At 35.2% G+C, this 10,898-nt stretch overlaps 1 protein-coding gene across 1 annotated transcript; it reads left to right on the forward strand.

The window, feature by feature from the left end:
* The first annotated feature begins 3,933 nt into the window (after positions 1-3,933).
* On the forward strand, positions 3,934-7,784 carry LOC118486281. Its single transcript, XM_035982610.1, has 5 exons — positions 3,934-4,033; positions 4,162-6,071; positions 6,146-6,589; positions 6,677-6,926; positions 7,060-7,784. Exons 1-5 carry the CDS (start codon positions 3,934-3,936, stop codon positions 7,782-7,784), a joined length of 3,429 nt encoding a protein of 1,142 aa, XP_035838503.1.
* The last annotated feature ends 3,114 nt before the right edge of the window (positions 7,785-10,898 follow it).

Here is a 10,898-nt window from a genome sequence, read left to right on the forward strand (position 1 = left end):
ATATCTAAAAATATATTACACTACACACGCATCACTATCACATTAACTAAGTCCCAATCACACAAACTTCAGGTTGTGGATTTGATAACCATTTAGACGATGCATCGATTTAAAACACTAAATGGTATCATGTTGGGATATGTATATCCTTTAATCACTTCCAGAATATTTAGGGATACACACCTTCCTTTATTTGGCAAATATAAAATTTCCCTTGAGAGCAAACATAACATGCTAATTATCAGATTGAAGAATCTTCTAGTTCTTCATTATGTTTCACATCATCATTGACTCGGTGTGGTCTAACCGGTCATGCCAACTAATTAAATAATTATGATCCATAAACTTCTGGTTTATGATCGTATGTGTATTACTTTCTCGTATGTAATACAAAACGTATGATACGAGATAATACATTATAACTTCAAAGTTCAAACCATCACGTTATGCAGTCACTCCATAGTTTGCCACTTTTGTGGTCCATCTCATTATTCTTAGTTTGCCACTTTTGGTGGTCCATCTCATTATTAACATGATCAGACGGTCGATCTCATTATTGATATGACCATCATTACAATTTCCTCAATGATGTCCATGATCACAATGATCAACATATTTTCAGTTCATGGATCAGAGTAAAACCAAACAAATTTCACGAGTTCCATTATTTTCGGACATATGGACATAAAGTTACTTCAAACCTTTCATACCATTTTAATGATATTGTTGCTTCAGGTTTGACAAACAAAATTTGTTTTATCCGATTTTCACTTATAAAATAAAACTTCTCTTCACATAGCAACAATTGAGAAGTAAATATATATCCGAGTCATATAATATTTGTTGCTCTAAAATCTTATGACCTTAATCAACAACATGATAATGAGATTTTCGAAGTATGACACTTCGAGTGTCATTTCTAAGCATATTTATATTCTTTCATAAGAATGATAATACAACAACCAACATTGGCCTTATATATGTTTTATCCATATATCGATACTTAAAAGCATAACATTGTGATAGTGGTAATTTTCCAACAAAACCATTACACATCACTATCTTTTTTTTCAATATCAGTAAAAATATTACTACTCCATAAAGCTGTAATTGATATATGATAAGAGGCAACATGTAAGCATATATAATTACATGTTAACTCATAATTTATAGTTATATGCATGCATATGAAAATTCATACTTGAATCTTAACTAAATTTTACACAAATCTTATTTATAAATACAATCAAATCCATAGCAATAGTTGACCCAAAGTTCCAATCTTTTATGAAACCAAAAAGATCATGATTTTTGAGTTATAAACGAACAATTAGAAACTAAGACTAAAAAATGTATAAACCAAACAATGCGTGTATCTAGGCATTCTCTAGCATGTGAGCGCATGTATAAATATAAACATGAAAAACTAGTAATAATATCTTACAACAAATTGATAGTCACTCACATAGCAACTTTAATATCATATAATCTGTTATTATAATATATTTTAAGATGATATTTGGATTCAAAATAAATCATGAAATATTCTATTTTTTTATAAACAACTTAAAATAATCACTTATGAATTAGTAAACGAATAACTAGTTTATTTTTAAACAGATGAATAAATGCTTTAAATTATTACGAAGGAAATAAAATTTTTAATCAATTTCTATTAACAATGATGTTGACTCCATGTTCAATATCGAATCAAGGAGCGTAATTGATAAAAGAAAAAAAATATTTCATTTAGCAATCTCCAAGCCAAACATATATTTTTTTTAAGAATAGCCCAATCAATAATTCATATCTATTTTTTTGATATATTATTGGAGGATACTTGCTCTTGTATTACTTAAACAACATGACACGTATAGTATCAAATAGCATTTAAATTTAAAAAAAATGTTAGCATTTGATTTTAAAGGTTTTAAAACAGAGAATCTGTGGTGAATAAAAGCAACTCATTTAAATTTGAAAAAAAAAAAACAGACTCCAAAAACAAATCATATCAATTTGTTTATAATATAAAATTAGCACAAAATACTTTTAACTATAATTATGATGATACTTCAAAACCAAATTTAATTTAAATCCTTATAATACACAAATAAAAAGTCCATACACAAATTAATGGTGCACATCTATATTTCTACACTGTTTCATAGGTTATAGAAAAATACTATAATTTTGTGGAACAAGCATCTCGATTTAATCCAAATAATGAGATTTAAGAAAAAAAAAAATTAACGTAACAGAAATATTAAAAGTTAATACCTACTCATCTTACAACGGAACCGAAATGACCGTAATAATTTATGTAGGCTAAAATAAAATCTCATTGATTTTAAGCTTTAACTTCAATCAAAAAAACTTTTATTATGATATTCCAAATTTTCTTTTCAATATCTTATATGACAATATCTACGGTAGCTCTTGGATGATACCAACAAAATAAAAGTAGAACTAATTAATCAAGAAACAAATTCCAATTTCCATAACTAATATAATACACGATTAATAAATATATAACAAATATCATGATTTTAAAATAAAACATACATGTATAATAGCTTGATTGAATATATGATATTGTGATCCAATTTTAAAAGCAATTCGTGCTGATAATGTATTGTGAAACTAGCCTAATAGCAAAGAAGAAAAAAGAAAATAATAGGGAGAAGAAATCTAATATTTCATTGATTGAGGTATGATTTACAATGAGATACAATAGTGGTATATATAGGTGTACAAAAACTTGGAGAGAACGCTAATCTATTTTTGGTGTTGATAACCACATTAATAATAATTATATTGATAACAAACACATACTATTTCCAATATATGCTCATTTACAAATCATTTTTTATGGTTTAGAATTCACCCCCTTGCCATTAGGTTTATTGAGCTCAATACTAATTTGATTTTTTTTAAATAATAGTAAACTATTACGGAAGGACACATTTTTTCAAGCTCGAACAGGGTACATAAATTCTCAAAGACGCCTCTGCCGTGTATTACACGGATAAGGATTGAACAATAAAATTGGTAAAATTTATAAAACTATAACATAGGCTGAATGTTTAAAACTTATTACTTTATATTTTTTTTGAATATGTGCCAAAGATCATATCAAATTATATAATAATAATAATAATAATAATAATAATAATAATAATAATAATGTAGAGTAAGTTCCCGTACAAATAACTTTAACGTACTAAATGTACGAATAGCATGAAAAAGACAAAAAAAAAACACGGTGGCATTTTCATAAATATTTGCTTGTATGGTAATTATCGAAATTACTCTACAAATGATCCCGTGGAGTAATTTTGATCTTATAGAGTAATTTTAATCAAAAAACTATACCTCATCAAAAAACTATACCTCATCAAAAAACCTAACCCCCCCCCCCTCCACACACACACCCAAACTAAATGCTAAAAGCTAAACCATAAAGTTAAACCCCATAACTAAATGCTAAAAATGTTTTACAAAATTACTCTACAAGATCATTTTACATAATTACTCTACAAAATAAAAATTATTCTACAGGATCATTTGCAGAGTAAATGATCCTGGATAGTCCCTGTGGTTTCACCTTTTTTCACCTATAGTCCCCAAGTTTCTAAAACTACCTGAATAGTCCCCAAGTTTTCGATTTTTGTTCCCGGATAGTCCCTGGGTCTAACTTCAGTTACTTTTCTCTGTTAAGTGACCCCACGTGCATATCACGTGAGGGGTATTTTGGTCAGTTTACTTGTGCCTAACATATAAAAGTATACCTGCACCCCTACTCCCTCATTGTCAGTTGTTTTCCCTCCCTCCCTTAGTCGAATCCGGCTCATCATCTTCCCCTAATCTCTTCACCCCAGGTAAACCCTAAATCTGATCGATCGATCATCTGATCATCAGAATCTTCCCACAAAAATGAAGGACGACGATCCTCAACATCCAAACAACAACCGTCAGTGGAATTTCCGGTCCAATTCTGAGTATGTGAAGCCGTTTGTACCAGAGACTGTTTACGGTAAGTATCGTTAAAACCCTAGCTTCATTGTGCAAGAATGCTACAGGTTGAACAACATGCAATATAGAGAAATAAACTGTTAAAACCCTGTCATTTTATACCCTAATGTAAGTTTAATGTATGTGCAGATGGTTTTGAGAACTTTTTCAGCATAAAACTTCTTTATGGTGGTGTGTTTACTCCGTCACCAGGAAGAAAATACGCTTTTGGCAAAGCTGCTTATGTTGACTACTGCAACATTGAGGAATTTTCAGTGCATGAAATCGATTGGATGGTGAGAGATCTTCAACTATATGTTCCTGATGTGAAGTTCTATTACCATTTTAAGATTCCTGAGTTAGATTTAGATGTTGGATTATGTCCTTTAGGTAATGATGGTGATGTTAGGCTTTTGGCCAAATATGTTGCAAAAAACAAACTTATTAAGGTGTTTATAGAACATGGTGAAACCAAGGTTAAAAATTACTTTAGTCCGACACAATCGTCGAAGGTGGTTATTCAAGAATTAGAGAATGAGGGGGGTGCTGTTAATACCATTCAAAGGCCTAGAAGAAAGAAACTTAGGGTATCAAAAAATCTGTTACTTCAATGGAAAGATGTAACTGATGTAGAAGGTTCAGAGGCTGCTGATAAGGTAATTAATGATGTAACTGATGTTGAAGAGGGTAACACAGGTGGTGTAGAGACTGTTAATGCAGAGGGTAACACAGGTGGTGTAGAGGCTGTTGATAAGTTAAGTAATGAAGTTGTAAATGAAGGTGTAACTAATGAAGATGTAGAGGCTAATGTAGGTGGTGTAGAGGCCAATGTAGGTGGTGTAGAGGCCAATGTAGGTGGTGTAGAGGCCAATGTAGGTGGTGTAGAGGTTAATGTAGGTGGTGTAGAGGTTAATGTAGGTGGTGTAGAGGCTAATGTAGGTGTGGAGAATGCATCGTTCCATAACAGTTTTAGCTATGATTTTGACAATGCAAATTTCTCAACTGATTTTCCAATAGATGGTGTGTCTAGGCAAGCTGAGGGTGATGAGTCTGAGGTTGGTCAGTCTAAGCAAGCTGAGGGTGGTGAGTCTGAGGTTGGTCAGTCTAGGCAAGCTGAGGGTGGTGAGTCTGAGCATGTTGAGGGTGTTGAGGCAAGTGATGGTGCTAAGGCTGATGATGAATCAACTGAGGGTGATGATTCAGATGACAGTGACTTTGTAGAGGGGTTAGAGAGTATGGATGAGGCTGAGTATGACATGATGGACTACCATGCAAATGTTGACAGGGGTGTGGAGTTTATGGGAGCTGAAGTAGAGTCTGTTGGCAACCATGATGTGGATACCAGTGATGACTTATTAGATGATGAAAATCTAAGTTATGAGTCTTTTGACAGTTTGACTGATGAGGAAATGGAAGATTTCGAAACTAGGAGAAGTTTGAAATTAAGAGAGTTGAGGAGGAAAAAGAGGGTTGCACAATCAACATCCCAAGTGACCTTTTATGTGGGTCAGTTGTTTCCAACAGCCAAAGCGGCAAAAGACAAGATAAACAAACATGCAATTGAAACAAGGAGGTCACTGTCTTTTCTGAGAAATGATAAAAGAAGAATTAGGGTGGTTTGTGAGGGTAGATGTCCAATATTCACATGTGGGCCAAATCAAACTGGGCCCAGCCAAAGTGGGCCTGGTATCCATATACAATCTGCAAGTGGGCCTGGTATCCAAAAAGGCAAGGAATCTTCTGCAAGTGGGACAAAAAAGGGGTTTAAAAAGGGATTGGTAGAATGCAATGATAAAAGGAAGGGTAGGTTAAATAGTGTTGATTGTCCTTGGGTTTTGTACTTGTCTAGATTGAGTGATGAAGATGAGACTTGGGTGGTAAAGACTTACCAACCGGATCACAAGTGTCTCACATCCAGAAAAATACAGCCTTTCACTTCTACCTTCTTGGCTAAACAAGAGTTTGTGATGAATCAGATTGCAGCCAACCCTAATATTTCAGTAAGTAGGCTACAAGAAGAGCTTGGGAGGAAGTATGAGCTGTCTGTGACAAAAATGAAGGTATAAACCCTAATTTCTGCTTCTGTTTATTTTCTTTAATTATAAACCATTGACTAATTTTAAGTTGATTACAGGCTTTCAGGACAAAGCTCAAGGCCACCAAAAAGATTGAAGGGGACTTCAAAGTTCAGTATGCAAGCCTCAGGGACTATGTCATGGAACTGCACAGGACCAATCCAGGTACAACAGTTAAATTTGTTGTTGAGCCTGAGTGTAACCCACATGCACCCACAAGGATCTTCAAGAGGATTTACATTTGTTTGGGACCACTGAAAGAAGGGTTTAAAGAGTGTAGGAGGGAACTGTTGGGGTTAGATGGGGCATTTATGAAAGGCCCCTACCCTGGTCAGATGCTAACAGCAGTTGGTTTAGATCCCAACAATGGCATTTATCCTTTAGCTTATGGAATTGTTGAGGCTGAGAACAAAGACTCCTGGATCTGGTTCCTACAGTGTATTAAAGATGACTTGGATCTTCCAGATAATGCAAATTTCACCTTCATTTCTGACAGGCAAAAGGTATGGTATTAAATTCAGCAAGAGTCATTCAGCAATTAGCATAAGTCTGTTTTTTGTATGATTAATGTTTGAAATGTGATGAAACAGGGAATAATACCAGCCATAAGTCAGGTATTTCCAGCAGCTGAGCATAGATTTTGTGCAAGGCATATTTGGCAGAACATGAAACTTCAATGGAGAGGAGATGCCTTCAAGGATTGTCTTCAAAATGCATCCAAAGCTTATACATTTCCAGATTTTGAAGCAAAAATGGAGGAGTTGAGGTTGTACAACATTGAAGCTTATAATTGGTTGGCAAGTATTCCACCCATTCACTGGAGCAGGTCTCATTTTACAGGTATATGCATACCAAAACTTATAACTGCTGTTTAACCTGTTTATTGATGTTTCTGCTGTTTATTGATGTTTCTGCTGTTTAATGCTGTTTATGTCTGTTTATTGATCATTCAGTTTGGCAATTTGATATACAGGTAGGGCACAATCTGATGTGGTGCTGAACAACATGTGTGAAGTCTTGAATGCAAGGACAGTCAATGGTCGAGACAAGCCTATAATTTCTGCTTTGGAGTTTGTCAGAGAGTATCTAATGCAGAGGATAGTGAATGTCATCAGGAAGATTCGGCAGACAAATGGTCCACTTACTCCTAGAGTTGCAAAGATCTTTGAAAACACAAAGAAATTAGCTGCAAATTATAATGTTAGGTGGAGTGGTGGGACAAAGTATCAAGTCAGTGGTAAGGTCACAGTGGATGGTGCTGCAACACATAAACAGTATGTTGTGGATGTTGTGGATAGGGTTTGCACTTGTAGAGAATGGGAAGTTTCAGGAATCCCTTGTAGGCATGCTGTGGCTGTCAATTGGGACATGGCAATGAATGGCCAAGAGGTTGGACCCCCAGAATCATGGGTTAATGAATGTTATTATCTTGAAACATGGAAGAGGGTTTACAGTCATACCATTGGTCCCATTAATGGTAGAGAATTATGGCCAAAATCACAGGTTCCAACCAACCTAACCCCACCTCTGCACCACACACCTATCGGCAGACCTAAGAAGAAAAGAAGGAAGGATGCTGTGGAGTTGCAGGATGAAGTTGAAAGGGCTTCGCAAGAAACAAGAGAAACAGGGCTGCTGAAGCTGATAACGAGCAGGCTGTGGTTGGTGGCAAATTCACAAGAAAATGGAAGTCCGTGAAGTGCCAGAAGTGTGGTGAAAAGGGCCACAACCAAAGAACTTGTGGAAGGACCAAAACAGTTGCCGGGCCGAAGAAAGGGAAGAAAGGTAAGAAGAAGAAAGATGGTAATCAACCTACTGAGGCTGGTGAGGGAGCTCCAACTGTTTAAGGGTTATGGTTCTTCGGGTTGTCGGGTTATGGTTTTTGGGTTGTCTTAAGGGTTATGGTTCTTTTGGGTTGTCTTAAAACAGTTATGCAGTCTTTTGTGTCTCTTTAACCTGTTAAAACACTATGACAATTATCATGTATGGTTGGATGTTTAATGTTCAGTTGTTTAAAGTTTATGGTTTGTAGTATTTTCTGTTTTACTTTCATGTTTGTGGTTTAAAGTTTGGACAAGTCATGTACAGGTTATTGTGTTCATTTGCAGCTCATGTTTGTGGTTTAAAGTTTGGACATGTCATGTACAGGTCATGCACAATGTCGTATGTGCAATGTACATTTTGCAGGAACATGTTATTATGTTCATTTATAGGAACAGCTCATGCACAATGTCATTTGTGCAATGTGCATTTTGTAGGAACAGGTTCATACACAATTTCGTTTCGCATAAGATTCGACCAATATGTTTTGCACAATTTCGTTTCGCATAAGATTCGACCAATATGTTTGCACAATACACTTTGCACAATACATAGTTACTTCCAAACAACCTGCTGGTCATTGAATGCTAACCATATTTCACCAAACACAGTTTTCCAACATTTAAGACATTGAATGCTAACCATATTTCACCAAAACAACCAACTTCATTGAATGTTATCCATACATCAGATTTTCAAAAACATTACAACATCCTTAACATTTAACACATTACAATATCCATACAAATGCATTCAAGCCTTAACATATATCCAAAACACAAACCCTAAAACTATCAAAAGAACCGTAATAATCTTGTTCTTCAGCCGATTCTTTTCCCGCATCTTGGCTAACTCAACATCAACTTGGTTTCTGTGTCTTAGAAGCCCTGGAATAATTGCCACTGCACGACTGCACATTGGTGGGTCCACCCACCCTATGAATCTTCCACAGTTGGGATTCTACAGAGAAAGACGAAAGGATCAAACCTTTTAAGCCCTAGACTATTAAAATCGCTAATAGTATACATTACCATGGTTGGACAGGAGTAGAATCGGCGACCAGGGTTGAGATCAGTCCATGACGTAACTATGATTGCATCTTGGCCACAATTGCAGAGAACCATGACGATGATGGATTCGAGGCTGCTGAGGAAGATGAACAATGGAGAAGACGATGGAATCGATGCTGTTGGTGGTTAGGTTTGTGGGAAAAAGGGTGTTATTTAATAGGCAGAGAAAACAATGAATGTAAACTGACCAAAATACCCCTCACGTGATATGCACGTGGGGTCACTTAACAGAGAAAAGTAACTGAAGTTAGACCCAGGGACTATCCGGGAACAAAAATCGAAAACTTGGGGACTATTCAGGTAGTTTTAGAAACTTGGGGACTATAGGTGAAAAAAGGTGAAACCACAGGGACTATCCGGGCATTTTTCTCTTTTGAATTGTATGTTGTTTGATAAACTTGCAGGGTAGTTTTGATTCACTTATAAAGTAATTTTGATGCAGAGTAATTTTGATACACTTTTAGAGTAATTTTGATAATTACCATACAAGATCAAAATTACTCTACAAGAACATTTTACAAAATTACTCTACAAAGATCAAAATTACTCTATAGGATCATTTGTAGAGTAATTTTGATAATTACTAATAATTACGAAAATGTCACCGCATTTTTTAGCAAAACTTTCAGTTCGTACGTTTTGTACGTTAAAGTTATTTGTATTTGATCTTTTGTCTAATAATGTAACAGAAATATACACACACTTGAGATGGTATCAAATGAGTACTTATTTATTTCTTTACCAAGTTTATTTAAATATCACAGTGTAAAAACAAAAATAAAGGAAGTTACAATAATGTTGCTTAGGCAATGTATACAAGTTTGTTGCCTAAGGTAATGTTGATGTTGGTATGTGTCATTAGTAGCTCAATTCATATGGACGTTCCACTAATAATAAGAAATAAACTTTCTATTTCTAAACAATACATAATTAATATTAAAATAACTTGTCATACAAATGGGTGTCTCATTTCTTTAAGCAGCCCTCAAATAGGGAAACAAGAACCATGTAAATCATCATATGGGTGGAAAGTAATGACTAAACTCATTGTCCTGATCCATATCCTTATGTCTCCTTGGTAAATCTTACTCTAGCACATAAGATCCTATCCTTCATATCCAGTAAGCAGAAATGGTCAGAGGATAAATATGAACAAACCATTTAATTATAAAGACACAGAGCATAGGTCAAGAAACAACAGTAAGTACCACATAACTACCTTGAACCTTTTAGTGCACATAAATCTAAGTAACAAATTGTTCTTCAATAAACTACTAATCCAATCAATATTATGGCAAATATGTAACTCTCAATTCATCAGTTAGGTTGGAGGGTGTGGGGCGCCATCCCTGTCAACTCAGCAACTATAGCGCCCCGGGGCGCTATACGACCACACCGTCCGAATTAAAGGGGGGCTCTATAGGAGGGGCTCCATCATGGTAAAGATTGAGAAGGGGCGCTATAGAGGGGCCCACTTGATTTAAACCAATGAAATCTTTTTTGTTAATTTTGTTTAATAGAGGCTCCATCCACACCATGCAAATTAAAAGGGGCTCCATGGCTGAGGTGGATCCTAGGTGGCGCTGACGTGACCTGATAAAGCCCTTAGGGGGCTCCAACCACACCCTCCAGCCTTACAGAAGCAATAAAATGAAATCATTATTCAAATACACAATAAGTAGAATGTTTCGAAATTAGAAAACAACTGTGCAACTTATACTCTTGTTCGAAATTAGAAAAGTATCGCACATCTTATACTCGAAATAATTGTAAGGCTACGAAATTAAAAAACATGCAAACCAGGTTCAGCAGGATGTCTTATCTCACAAGGTTCTAAAGTATTACCAGTTTCAATGTTTGGTTTATTCTTTAACACATGCAAACTAGGTTCTGCAGGATGTCCAAACCTAGCATGCCAAAG

This window comes from Helianthus annuus, chromosome 2, assembly GCF_002127325.2.
Source record: "Helianthus annuus cultivar XRQ/B chromosome 2, HanXRQr2.0-SUNRISE, whole genome shotgun sequence".
NCBI lineage: Eukaryota > Viridiplantae > Streptophyta > Magnoliopsida > Asterales > Asteraceae > Helianthus > Helianthus annuus.